Raw genomic sequence first — 14,707 nt, forward strand, 5'->3', positions numbered from 1 at the left:
TCTCCCGTCAGCAAGGCCACACCTCCTAATACTCCCCCAAATAGCCATCAACTGAAGACTAAGTATCCAGGTGTATGGGGGTCATTCCCATCTCAGGCACCCACATATGCTAACATAGTTTCTCTTTGCTTAGAATGGGATACTTGTAACTCAACCTCCCGGTTATTAAAAATCTGAAAACTATTCTTAGAGCCTTACCATATAGTTATAGTGGGTACCCAACCATAGGAAGATGTTAAAGACTCAATGCATCAATCTAAGAATCCAAAGGAATGCATTCAGCCCGACTCTCCTGTCCATAGAAGGCCATGAGGATGTTTGTTTTCCTGACACGTGTAGGGTTGTGGAGTCTTGCCTGTGATGGCTGTGAAGCTGACATTCCGAGGACTGATGAACAGATACATTGCTTAAGTGTCTCTTGTGCAAGTGTTCTGTCTCTCGCCCACTCATATAGATGTTCATACCATGTAAGATAGGGGCAGGTGATTTCCCTGTTTGTTTGGGTCATCTCTGATATGTCTTTCCTATTACTTTGTAATTTTTATTTGTTATCTTAATTAGGTATTTTGAGACAGGGCTTCTCTGTGTAGCCCTAGCTGGCCTAGAACCTAGACCAGGCTAGCCTCAAACTCAGAGATCTGCCTGTCTCTGCCTTCCCTGAGTGCTGGGATTAAAGGCGTGTGCCACCCCCGCCGCCCAGCTGACTTCCTAATGTTTTTTAACTTATCATAAATTTAAACACCATGCAATTCACTCACACATTTAAAAGTATAAAATTTAATTGTCTTTAATATATTCACAGTGGTGCAACTGCCATTACAATCTACTTTCCTACAAGTTAATAAGTAATCCCTCAGCTCTGTCTACTCTCTGCGTCAAATGCACTCACCCACTTGCTATTCTTGTAGCCTCGTCTGTTCTGGTCACTATGTGTAAGGAGAATCATATAATGTGGCTTTTATGCCTGGCTTTTTCACCTACAATATTTTCAGTGTTCTTACATATTATAGTATGTATGTATCCCTTATTACCAAGTAATATTACACAGTCTATGTACACAGCCTTCTGATCCCTGTATCAGCTAGCAGCATTTGAGTTGCTTCACATTTTTAACTATTATGCTGCTATGAGCACAAGCTTCTGAGTGGACGTATTTTTAAGTCCCTTGAGTATGCATCTAGGAGCGGCACTTCTGGGTCATCCAATAAGTGTTCAAACTGCTTTCCAAAATGGCTGTGCTATTGTACAAAGCCACCGGCAGCACATGAGAATCCATGACAGTTGCTGCTGCCTGTCTCGGCTGTGGCCATCCTTAGTTCTGAAGTATGACCTCAGAAAGCCAGCTGTCCGTTTTTTACCCATCAAGTGGTCTTGATTCCATTTTCAAAATCCCATCTCAAACTATCGTGTAACCCTTCATCTGTCAGGAGAGGACTCTCTTGTCTGGATTTGGCTCTTCTTCCTCTCTTATACTTCACTGTGAAGTATAAGAACAGTTTATCAATATCTACAAAAGCGCTGTCTGATGTTTTGATGGGGATTGTGTTAAATATATAGACAAACTTCAGGATTTATTGTCATAACATCAAATCTTTCAATCTGTGAAAATGATATTTTTCCCCCCATCAATTAAGATTTTCTTTTCACAATGCCACACAGTCTTCTGTTGTTATTTGGTTTGGAGACTTTGTTGCTCTGGCTGTCCTGGAACTCTCTTTGTAGGCCAGGCTGGCCTTGAACTCACAGAGACTCACCTGCCTCTGCCTCCCAAGTGCTGGGATTAAAGGCGTGCGCCACCCACCCAGCAATGCTTGATACAGCATAAACCATACTCTCTTGTTCCCATCCTCTTCCTCCTTTCTGTCCTCCTCTCTCCTTTATTCCTCCATTGTCCTGTGTCTCCTGGGAATTAAACTCAGGGACTCCCCCATGAATGCCAGGCAAGGGCTCTAAGTTCATCCTCCTTTCTACTTCTGATTTTGAGACAAGGTCTCACTAAGTTGCCAAGACTGACACGGAACTTGCAATCCTCCTGCCTCAGCCTCCCAAGCAATAGAGATTATAGGCCCGTTGCTACCAGGCCTGGCTGTTGTTACATTTATTTTGAATATTTTATTCTTTTTGATGCTATTACCAATGGGATTATTATAATTTTACTCAGATTGTATTGTTGTTAGAACAGAGAGGGTGGCGGTGATGGCTCGGCGGGGGCGTGCCTGCTGTGTAAGCATAAGGACTTGCTTTGGCTCCTCAAAGCCTACCTGCTGGATGTGCTGCTATGCACCCAGAACCCTAACACTCCTGTGGCAAGAAGGGAAATGGGGACAGGAGAACCCCAAAACTTGAGAGCCAGAGAACTTGCCACACACAGTAACAAGGGACCATGTGTCAATCAAAGCAAGGGGAGGCCCGACAGCGAAGGCTGTCCTCTGGCTCCTAAATGTGTGCCACAGCTCACACACATCCAACACCCACACATGCATGTGTGCGCCCACACACAAGAACACAGAAATATAACTGAAATTTCATCTTGACTATTTTTTTTCTTAGTTTCTTCTGCAGATTCCTTAGTATTGTATTATGTCTGTATTATAAGGTCTTCATCTGAAACAGAGTTTTTTACTTCTCTCTTCCTAGTCTTGATGCCTTTCCTTTGCTAGTCCTACTAGTGTCTCTATCCACTGGGGATCGGGCATCTGTCTTTCTTGACGATGTTCTGGGAACAGCAGAATCTCCCACAGTTTAGTTTGATGATAATGTGGGTGTTTTACTAGATAAATTCACACAAATTTACAAAGGGCTAAAGGTTCCTTGGGTCAAAAGCTAGTCCCCTGCACCTTTTCTTGGTGTCTCTGTGTCTTTTAACCATTACATTTCTCTCCTGAGACTAGGGCAAAAAACATTTTAGTTTTTGCTTTCATGAGCAATGTCTGCACCATCACCTACTTGCTTCTCCAAAAGCCCAGTTTTCTACTCAAGAGTCTCTGTTGTAAATTCTACCTCTCTTTAGGGGCTATTCTTCAATGAGAGGTTTATGGGGTTTTGTTTGTTTCTTTCTTTGAAGACAGACTCTTGTTATGGATCCCTGTCTGTCCTCAAACTCAAGGTGGTCCTCCTGCCTCAGCCTCTAGAGTGCTGATGTCATAGGTGTGAGCTACAACCTCAAGCTAAGTGGTGGAACCTAGAGAAAGAAGACGTGAGACCCTACCAGAGCTTTTATTTCCTTCTAATCCAGTGCCTGCTAGCCAGCACGCTAGGGTACCCTAAGCTAGGGCGCAGGCATGTCAAACAGCACAAGCGTCTTTTCTGCTCATGCTGGACGTCCATCATGAGCTAGTAGGAACTGCGTTGATTGTAGCTGATCAGAATAAAAGAGAAGTCACATGAAGAGCAATGGTTGCTGTGCTAGAGGGAACAATTAGACCCCCTCCCCCAGCAGTGCAAATAAAACAAAAATAAAAAATAAAATACCTACCACAAATACCAATGCATGGTGACTGCATTCAAAACTCTTAGACCAGAGCTAATCTATCCATGGCTGTGTTCATCCAATGAGACGTAGGAAATACAAGCCCACCACAAACACAGGGTGATGAAAAACTGGGCTTGTTGCTTCATGGCATTAATGACTATACCAGATGGAACCTCTCTCCCCCTTTAAGAGGAATATGGCCAATGTTAGAGAGCAGAGACAAGCGATCTGGAGAGCTTTCTTAAAGTCCCACTTTGCATTAACCTATTCATTTTCAACTACAGAATTTGGTTGCTGGGAGCCTCTTATTAGAGCCCTTTACTATAGGCATGGCCCTCTTCTGCCTGTCCCTGGAAGCAGATGTATCTAATCAAACATTGCTAAGCTCTAAAATATGATTACAAAGCACAACTACTGCAGAATTCATGAAACAGAGTCCAACCTATCTATGCAAAGAAAAGCTAAACTTTTTAGCCAGGTATGGGGGCTCACACCTACAATCCCAGCACTTGGGACGCTCAGTCAGGAGGATGGCCAGGAGATCTAGCAGGCCACCTTAAGGTACCTGAGTGAGACCCTGTCTCCAATAATAATGGTGATGCCAGACTTTTCTAAGCAAATCATTTGAAAAACCAAATATTTTTCTCAATGAAGCTGAATCGAAATGAATGTAGAAGCCCAGTTTTAACACTGTTCCCAGGATGTATTCAAAGGCTGAGCACCTCCTTATAAGAAGGCCTGGCAGGCAAAGTTTCATTGGCATCTTTAATCCATCAAATGCTATATTAATAATAGGTCTAAAAAAAATATATATATATATATATGACACACTGTCTTGAGGACCACTGTATGGTAAGAGGTAGCTAGCACTCTTTCTAGTTGTGGGGAATGTGCATATTCACTTCGCTGCCCACAGAAACTTTGAAAAGACAAGCAAGCCACGCAAACTAGCATGCCTGCGTGCACACCAAAAGCATGTCAGTGAGCACGTGACTGGGGGGAGCTCTAGAATGATCCATAATGGCCTGACAGGATCTTAAAGAGGCAGCATTAGAAAATGCACTCATCAGGAAAGCTGAGGTATTTCAGCTCCTCAGTCACCTCCGGGAACCAAACAGTTTGAGGAGCAGGATGAGCTGTGAAATACGACCCATGCAAGATGGACAGGTTTCACTGCGGCTGTCTCTGGGCGGGTGGAGGGCTGGCTCACCTGCCCGTGCCAGCATCTGGATAAAAGCCTTCACCGTTTCATCACAGCCTCTTTATGTGACTTGGGAGCACAGATCATCTTTCGGGTGACTCACCCTCTTCCCAGGTATCATGACACTGAAAACCTGGGCACAGTTCCCCAGCCACTGGAAAAGAATCCTTTCCATTATGTTCGCGTTGTCAGACTCGTTTACGGTTCTGTTAGTGAAGTAGCAACCATGAGACTCGCAGACTTTTAAGCCCTGATAAAAATAATTTCCACAAGCATAATCACCTGGAAGAAAGCGCGTGAGTCTGCAGAGCCTATGCAGTTCCGCCAAGCCGCCATCTGTCCTTCACGTGGGCTTCCCTGCTCAGCAGTGGTTGTATTCAGTTGGAGCTAGCTGACTGTATGACTAAGCAAACATAAAATGCTCAGCCCAATGCTGTATACATAACAACCCTTTGCCCGTATAATTTCAACAGATGTGGGTCTGAACAAAGACACAAAGAAAATATGCTGTGCCATGTTTTTAGTATGTAGTCATTTGGTCTCAAGCTTTTAATCTTCCTGACGACCATGTCCCCTGCACTCTTACAATTTTGATGCTGGTCTGCTCGGGCCAACACTGCCATTATTGTCCTCTCTTCAGAATATGCTCACTTAGGTGCACAAAGTGCCTTCTGGTAGAAGCCTGGGTAAACAGAGGGCCAGCTTTGCTCACTGATCTTCAGAAATCGGTCTATGCTGCTTGTAGCCTGAGGAAACATTTCTTTTGGTTCACCTGCACCGTTTATAGCCCAAGGCTATAGTCTCAGCTCTTTCTTCAGGTATAAGGAGGAAAGTTGGCTTTCGTTCTTTTTTAGACTTTTCATTCTAATGTGTTTTTCTCTTACAAAGTCACCACCTTGATGCCATCCCATAATGCTATCAAGGCTCCCATAGTTTTTACAATATTTTCATGGGAAGAGGCTTTGAGATATTTGAAATAATCAGGAAAATTAATGTGAACATGTCTGAGAGATGCTATTTGCAGGCACATGGCTACAGCTGTGCATGTATGGAGGCCAGACGTCAGCACACCTGGTGGATTCCTTACTCACTCTGTATGCTTTTCTTTAGGCATCCAATGAGGAGACCATCCTACATGACTGTCAAAAGAGCAGCAGCTATCAACTCTGTCAGTGGCTCCCCAGGTTTAAATACTAAAGATAAATACTAAATACTAAAATATTTACAGGACTCCCAGAGGTCCTATAACCTGATTTAGACATCCGTCACTTAACCACACCGGATGCTACTTTTATTATTGTAACTTAGAACTCTTACACCTGTCACCTCTCAGTGCTCACCAGGAGCCTGTGCAGCCTTGCGCATGTTCTTAGCAATGGCAGCCTCATCACCTCACCAGAACTCAACCTTTACCCGAACAACACAGAACACGCTTCTGAGTGTGACGGGCCAAAAAACAGACATCAGAGGCAGCTTTCATAGTTCTAAAACCAGCTAAATTAGATGTGCTTTACAATATGGGACAGAGCCTGTGAGCGAACAAGCCGATATTGGAGTCGCTCAAATGATTAGAGAGACAGCCGTGTTTCAATATTCAAAATGTGATAGTTTATTAGTGAAAATTATCCAGATAGTAAGCATCACTTCGAAGGCAGGACTAACATTTTCTTTCACGGCTGGAAGGAGTGCACACTGGTGTTCGTGTGGCAAGGCTGTGGGACGCATACACACACCCAGCAACTTGGGGATTCTCTGAAAGGAATCAGTCTTAAAGAAACTTTTAACCAGTACTAATTATTTATTGCAAAGTAACAAACTACTTAAAGGTGAATGGTTTAGTAACAAACATGAGGGCCTTACCCAGTTGTTCATATAGCCATCCTTGAGGTCCAGCCTAGACTGGACAGCCTGTCTGTGCTCTGGCCCAGCGTGAGTGTAGGCCCAGCCTAGAGGGGACAGCCTGTGCTCTGGCCCAGCATGAATGTAGGCCCAGCCTAGAGGGGACAGCCTGTGCTCTGGCCCAGCATGAGTGTAGGCCCAGCCTAGAGGGGACAGCCTGTGCTCTGGCCCAGCATGAGTGTAGGATCAGCCTAGAGGGGACAGCCTGTGCTCTGGCCCAGCATGAGTGTAGGATCAGCCTAGAAGGGACAGCCTGTGCTCTGGCCCAGCGTGAGTGCAGGCCCAGCCTAGATGTAGACACTTTTTTCCAGCAACAGGAGACCATTACAGAGAGCCCACTGGGGAGCCCAGCCCAAATTGATAAAGGTAAAACACACTCTGGCACTCAAGGCCTAAGGACATCATGTAAGAAGGGACAGAAAGATTTCAAGACCCAGAGGACCAAGAAGTCTGCGGTGAGAATGTGCCTTCTAGCTCTAACAGGAAGCTGAGCCCACGAAATCTCAACAAGACCTAGACAGCTTCAACAGTTGACATCCCAGCGTAGATGGCGAAATGCCATGGGGCCCTCGATGAAGAGCAATTAGCGTCTGCAGAGAGAAAATCATTCTTTCCCAGGGATAAGCCACCTCATTGGTCAGCCATAAAGACATATGCATATAAGCAACACTATCTTTAATCATTTATACACACACACACACACACACACACACACACAAACACACACGTATGTAAAACTGGATAAAGAGGAGGCTAGCAACTGGAGAGGGGGTAGTTAGACATGGGAGAGGAAGAAGGGAGGAGAGAGATGCTGGGAATTGAACCCGGGTCCTTTGGAAGAGTAGTCAGTGCTCTTAACCGCTGAGCCATCTCTCCAGCCCAATACAATCATATTTTTAAAAATAAAAATAGGTACGTATACATTTTAAAAAATTCATAATAATTTATTCAGATTATATCCCGATTGTTATCCCCTCACTTGTATCTTTCTGTTCCCACCCTCCCTCCCTCTTCCGCCTTATTCCCCTCCCCTAGCCCTCTGACAGAAGAGGACCTCTTCCCCCAACCTATGACCACAGTCAATGATCAGGTCTCATCTGGATAGGCTGCTTCCCCTCCCTTTGTGTGCTGCTGGGCCTCCCCACCAAGGAGAAGTGATCAAATTAGGGGCACCAGAGTTTTTGTCAGAGGCAGTCCCCACTCCCCCCGCCAACCGTGGAGGATGAGCTGTCCATTGGCTAGATCTGGGAACCATGTAAGTCCTAATTAATACAGAACTCCATGAAGGTGTTAAGGGGGCCCAAGGTTTAAGAACCTTCACAACACTTGGACGTACCCTTAAAGAACAAGTGTGTAGGGTTGGTAGAGATCAGCTTCATCTGACAACCTGATGGTGCTCCAAATAGTTAACCAAAAAGTATTCTGAGTGTTTTTCTAAGCGTTCTTGATGTGATGAACATTTAGGTCACTGGACAAAAGTAGACAGACTCTCAAAATGTGTGTGGATGCCATTTAATCAACCCTTGCCAATCAGGCAAGATGCTTGAACAGAACAATAGGATGACCTGATCGCAATTAAGACAGAATCTCCTGCCTCAGAGCCTCCCTACAGGGACAACAGCTCCTAACTGCTTCAGTGACAAACTGCCAACCTTAGGCTATAAGCTAGGCAGAACTTGTCATCTTCCTTATACAGGAGCCAGTACCAATTAGTTGTATATGGATCCCTTCTGCTTTGCTATACACCCCAACAGAATACAGCGAGTGACTTAAAGAAAAACAAGTAAAACATTCCGTCAGTTTGTGTGTGTGATGGGTTCAAGAGTAGCTTAGTAAGAAGACCTGGCTCAGGGTCTCTCAGGATATTGGCTGGAACTTAACTTGGGCTGTGGGATAGACATCTACAGTGTCTCATAGGGCTGCCCCAGAGCAAACGATCCAGGAAGGTGGTGCTCTATATAACGCTACCTCACAGGAAGGGATTCTATATGAGCACTAAGCCAGAAGGGAAGGAATGCTTGGACTTATCTTGGAAACCAGCTTCTGTATTAGGGTCCTGTATTACAAATCACAGCTGCCTTATTTGCAAAGACAGACTTGCAGACAGTGTAGGTTTTTAACCTTAGAGGAATTTATTAGTAAAACTTGGATTACCAGTCATGGAATACCTTGCAGTGATCAAAACTAACTTTCAAGTCAGAAGTAACAGAAACAATGAAAAAGAAAGTACTCTGAGTTACAGAATGTAACTTATGGTAGAGGTTTTAAAGTATATGTAAATATATACCCATATATGGTTTCCATGATAAAATTTTCAAAATACACATAATGTTAAGTGCATAAAAAGGGCTCAAAAGACATTAAAAGTGGTTCTACGTGACAGGGGAGTCAGAGAAGAAATAAGCAGCTAAGAAAAACAAAGGGGTTTGTCAGAGCAATGTGAAAAGTAGGCCATGAAATGAGAACGAATCACCTCAGTTGAGGCTTAACACCTCCTTTTTATTGGTAGCGCTTTAATGTGTCCAAAGCATATCTAAGAGGCTGTAGGTCGGACACTTTTAGCAGGTCAAGGCCCTACTCATTTCCCTCTGCTGAGTGTTAGAGAGAAAGCCCATTGCTCAGTTTCCTTATCTCACCTCGCAAATCTCTTACCTTTCTCAAGTGGAGGTCTTTAAAACATAAATAGCTCTGAGAAAAGTAGCCTGGACACGAAGTGTACAATAATGAGCAAATGATTCACCTCAGGGTCCTGGCTGGGAGAAGCCTAAAGGGTAGCACTGTGAATTTCCTGCAAGGACGTGGGTGTGGAAAAGATGGGAAAAGAATAAAGCAGAGAGGGGCACATTAACAAAAGGAGGCTAGGTGTAGTGGTACACACTTGTGATCCCAAAACTGGGGAGGGAGGTTGAGGCAAGAGGACATGGACATCAAAATCAGGACAAAGCTTAATGTTCAATAAAATGACTGTTTGTAACTAAAATATATTGGAGTCAAAAGAAAAGGATCACAGTTTAAGGTGACCTATAAAATTCACCCACTTCGTTTTAACTGTTAGCAACTCAATGACTATTAACTTACTGTCCACATATTGTTTCACACGGAAGACATTATCTGGGTCTAATAACTGTGGATTGTCTGGTTATTCTTGGCTAGCCGCTATCTGGGTGGTCATCTGAATCTGAACTTGAAGGCAGGCTAGTTACTTAAAATGTATGGGACACTTGTACCAAGTCAGGAAAGGTTAGCAGTAGAGCCTGGTGCATCTTACTGGGATATGCCGGGAGTAGGTGTCAGCACTGAGTTAGAGTAAGAACACTGCAGATGGTTTTATAGAGAACAAGCAGTCCGCCCCCTATCTGCCCCTCCCCCCACACCAGTCCACGGTAACCTCCCTTCCCTCTCTCTCTTCTCCCTTTCCCCTTCACAGCCTCTCTCTCTGCCTCAGTACATAGATCAGGTTGGCCTCAAACTCACAGGCATCCACCTTGCTTCTGTTGAGTGTTGGGATTAAAGGTGTGTAACACCATGTCCAGCCTTTTATTACTTACTGCCTGTGTGTGTGTTTGTGTGTGTGTAACGCATGTGTCTTCTCGGGTGTACCTGCTCATCCCACCCTGTAGGAGAATCTGTGTGTGTGTGTGTGTGTGTGTGTGTGTATGTGTGTGTGTATGTGTATTGTGAATATGTCTTCTCAGGTGTGCCTGCTCATCCCTGTAGGAGGAAGGTGTCAGAGGTTGATGTTAAGTCTCTTCTCACCAAGCCTGGAGCTTGCCACATGCTGGCTGTTTGGCACGCCCCAGGACCTTTCCATCATCAACTTGCAGTTGGCGCTGTAGAAGTGTCACTGTGCTTGTGGCCTGCACCCGGGCACTGGGGGGTGAGGGGTGGATCTGAACTCACATCCTCATGCTTAAGCAGCCCACACTTTACCTCTGAGCCCCTCCCAGCCCTGCCTGTCTTGTTTACGCGTGGCTTTCCAACATTTGGCTTTGGCCCACCAAAACGTTCAACTGTGAGTCTCATGGATTAATTTCCACGATTAACTTTCTTTATGACAACTGGGTTTTGGATCTATGCAGATAGGTCTCACATGCCAAGGGAAACAAAATGAGGGCCAGAGGGACCTGCACCCCACGACACTCAAGAGACTTGACTTTCAAGAGGTGAACGCTAGTTAAATGCCTTTTAACAGAACGCATGTTCAAGTTCACTAAGAAAAACTAAACTGAACAAACCACCACCACTACCAAAACCCCAACCCATCCTTCTCAATTTGTAAGCTCTTTTATCGTATCCGTGCTTAGTGTATTAGTAGTGAAGGATAACACCCCTTAAAAATAAGAATGCTACCTTTTCCACAACATTTTATTTTAAATAAAGCTTCAAGTACTTTTACATAGGTACAAAAAAACTCTGATCTATTTGCCTCCAACAGGCCACAACACACAGTAGATAAAACACAGTGGTTACAAATGTCTTTTAAATTTATTTCTGAGGCAAGGCAGATGGGAGGGACGTGTCTCTATGAAAAAATACTGTGTGTGTAGGAAATCGTCACGATTTTATTCCACATGGATACAAATGATTATTATTTAATTTAGGCCCTGGTGGCTTAAAATTATATAACAAAATAGAAAAATGGAAAACTACTATCCCCTACACCCTGTTTCAAAGGCAGGCACTACCAAGCTTAGGGAGACGCCACAGTGTCGGTAGAGGATAAGTTCTGTACAAGCTGTAGAGCTGTAATCACCTTCAGACGCAGATTAAATGCTACAGTCCTTCTAAGGCATAAACAATAATGTCTTCAAACAATATATACACATAATACATATTAAAACAAGACTCAATATAAACAATAATGAACAATATATACATGTCAATTTTCCACTGGCTTGAAATACAATTTAACTACACAAGTGATGCGCAACATATATATATATATGTATATATATAAATGTACTTGTAACTCTACAGTAAAGTTTATTTTTGGTGCTTTCAGAGCACATCAGTGTAAACAGTTTAACTTGGCTTTGTTTTATATTTTAAAACATTCCTTGTTGTATTTTCAAGATTTAAAGCAATTTTTCTAGTTCTTCCTTTTCACAGAAAACGAAGATTCTGGATGTGGTTTAATCATAAATAATTCATAAAATTAAATACATTCACTAAAAAATAAACTACAAAGTAAAAAAATGAAAAATAGATATTTATTGAGAGGAAAGGAAAACCAATCCCCATGTTAGAGCTCTGGTGTTGGCGATTCAGTGCGGTTTGATAGAGTTTAATTGCTATTGCACTATGACACCCTTTCCTTTAAAAATTCTTTGGGTGTGCTTCCCTGTTCTACCTAAATTAGCTGATAAATCACACAAACCCGTGACCAACAGTCTTGGTTGTAGGAGTGAAGCCTCTAAAAATGATATCATTCTTCTCATCCTTTTTATTTAAATTTGTGTGTGTGTGTATATACATATATATGTGCACATACATATATGTATACACACACACACACACACGCATTTTCAGGAAAAAATTAGTATGTATGTGCCTTGCACATCTGTGTAAATGCAGTTCACATTGCTGGTCATGTTTGTCCTTGTTTAAAAGGAAAAAGAGAAAAAAAGAGATTACAACTTCAGCTCACTTTGAAGGTATCTGTCCACTTTTTTTCAAAGTATTTTCGCATACTGTGGCCAGCTCTGCCTATGTCCGAGTCATCTTCATTAAATGTTTCACAGTTGTCAAAAACAAGCCTGACATCTAGGGCAAAGGTCTCAAAGCTGGGATACCTGAAAGGAAACACATCGTTACAGACTGCTTTCAGTGCTGTGGACTTGTCAGCAGAGAGAAAGGAAGTTAAAAAGTAAAGTAAAAAGTAAAGTAAAGTAAAGTAAAAGGGTCAGAGTAATTGCACTTAGAACATGCATACGTCCTCTTACAGAAGCAACATTTGAAAACACCCAGTATGGTCTGAGCCATGCTAGATTAAAGATGTTCAGCAGAAAACGAAGTGTTCTCTCGGTCATGAAATTAGGATCTCTTCTGGCCAATCGCATCCCTTATGCACCCTAGTATTCTCAGCAGAAGGGTTAGGCTTTGGTCTAGGCAGTGGAAACATGCCTTAGGCACCATCAGACGATGCTTTCATGGTCTCTACAATACTCCACCATGTGCCACCGTGTTAGACCTTCATCACCGATACTCACAAACATCATTTACTTACTGTCCGTTATTTAGTTTTTCTCTAATGGTAGAAAAATCCATAGGCTTCTTAATAACTTTCTTATAGCCGGGTACAAGCTTTAGGTTTACAGGAAGTAGAAAAGGCCAGGCATCCTCGTGTGTTTCCATTTCAGCCAGGATCATACTAAAGAAAACAATGTTTGAAATCGGTACCTATGCCTCAGAACTGCACAAATTAAACATAGAGCATATGAAAACCGAAGGAAAGAGAAATACCTGCAAAGACTCAGGTCCTTGGAGTCGTCTCTTTTGGGTTTCTTAACTGAAGTAGCACTTTCTACTTTTAACAAGTTGATAGAAATGTTTTCGTCCATTTTCCTTTTTTTGAGATCTTTGCTTCCTCTTTTCAGTGAGCTGCTTGTGGAAGCAGAGTCTTCATCTTCAGTGTCCCCAGTGACATTTCCTTTCTTGCTTTTCTTGGGATCATTTGTCTTTTTCCCTTTGACATGAATTTTTTTTATTTTTATAGTCTGACCACTGGCCTTTAATAAAAAAAAAAAAAAAAAAAAAAAAGGAAAAAAGAAATGGGGTGTAAGAGAACGTGTGTTTCTAGATGTCTATTATTGTAAAGCATAGATGACGACAGGATCAACAAGACATATTAACTCTGCTTAGAAGATTGGTAATTCTATTCTTTTACAGAGATCTGAGGATTTCCTCTCCTATAGTGTAAGAGTTACAGCTAATAAAACATGAAAAAAAGCTATCTTCCAAGCCTGGAGGTCAGATCCACCTCTTGCAGTTAGAGCTTATCATTAGCGCTGTTGCAGTCTAGGCTGCTAACCAGTGAGCACAGGGCTCTTTTTCAGAGCTCTGTCCAACTAGGAAGTAGCGTGTCTGTAAACAAAACATGGCAGTTATTAGCAGGAACGCAGAAGAGGAAATAAAACACTTAGACCAAGCGGGAGAATGAATGCAAGAGGCACCGAGTAGAAAATTCGATTTTTAAAGTGATCAAATGTACTAAAAACTAATTATTTTCTACACAAAGAATGTAACACGTCTGCGGTGGGAAGTGTTTCACAAGTTGTGGTTCAAAGTGCTCACAAAGATGGGAAGAAAAATGTCTCCTTTTAAGGAAAAAGATGAAGTAGAAAAAAATACCATGTATCTTATATGGAAGCTGTTGTTCTCTATTTAGTAATTAAGGAGTGTCAAGTTAAAAGGTCTAAGTGGTTCTGTTTTCTCTTCTGTAACATAAGAGGAGCCCCGTATCCACTAGGTCATCCCAGGGCGACAGCTGCTCAACAAGACCTGCACATCAACCACAGGCTGCGAGCAGCACTGAGAAGAGCCGCACCTTACCTTCAGAAAGAGGGAACCGGTTCTTTTGAGAACCAAGTTATCCTACACATCATAAAAGAGATATGTAATGTTACTAGTAATATAGTTCCAAATGGTACACCCCAATGCCTTTCAGAACACTACTTCCTCGACCAGAAATCCTACACTGTAGAACCACATGACCACTCTGGCAATAACTTAGCTGGCTGCAAACATTACTTTTGGAGTGTTTTATAGCAATTTCATTGATGACATAATGATACAGTGACGGGCATGCAGCCAGTCATATCATTAAAATGTTCTAAGGAGTTAAGATTATGGCTCCCCATTGAAAGGTTGTGAGAAAAGTTAAGATATTTTAATTCAAGTCACTAAAATAAAAAAAAAAAACTGTAAAAGCAACACTTTCGCACACTTAGTGAAGAAACTAACTTTGTTGTTTCCTATTTGATTTTATTGTGCTAAGGACTGAAATCAGGGCCTTGAAAATGACACAAAAGCATTATATAGTTTGACTAAATCCTTAACCCTTCTTTTATTGAGACAGGTCCTAGTGGTGTAACTCAGTCTGGCCCTGAGTTCACCATCTTCCTGCCAATGGCTCC

The 14,707-nt window shown here is 42.6% G+C and overlaps 1 protein-coding gene across 7 annotated transcripts in view; it reads right to left on the reverse strand.

Moving 5' to 3' along the window:
* Positions 1 to 10,919: 10,919 nt before the first annotated feature.
* BAZ2B (bromodomain adjacent to zinc finger domain 2B) overlaps positions 10,920 to 14,707 on the reverse strand; it is a 223,544-nt gene continuing 219,756 nt past the window's right edge. For all 7 annotated transcript variants that reach the window (XM_084799792.1, XM_084799788.1, XM_084799791.1 and 4 more), the window contains 3 exons: positions 13,035 to 13,300; positions 12,799 to 12,942; positions 10,920 to 12,364 (listed from right to left, as the gene is read on the reverse strand). In XM_084799792.1, the coding sequence (XP_084655918.1) occupies positions 12,211 to 12,364; positions 12,799 to 12,942; positions 13,035 to 13,300 (564 nt within the window). In that variant the 3' untranslated portion in view covers positions 10,920 to 12,210. The remainder of the gene's footprint in view (positions 12,365 to 12,798; positions 12,943 to 13,034; positions 13,301 to 14,707) is intronic.

Source organism: Acomys minous (genome assembly GCF_964271855.1).
Source record: "Acomys minous genome assembly, chromosome: 10".
Taxonomy (NCBI): Eukaryota; Metazoa; Chordata; class Mammalia; order Rodentia; family Muridae; genus Acomys; species Acomys minous.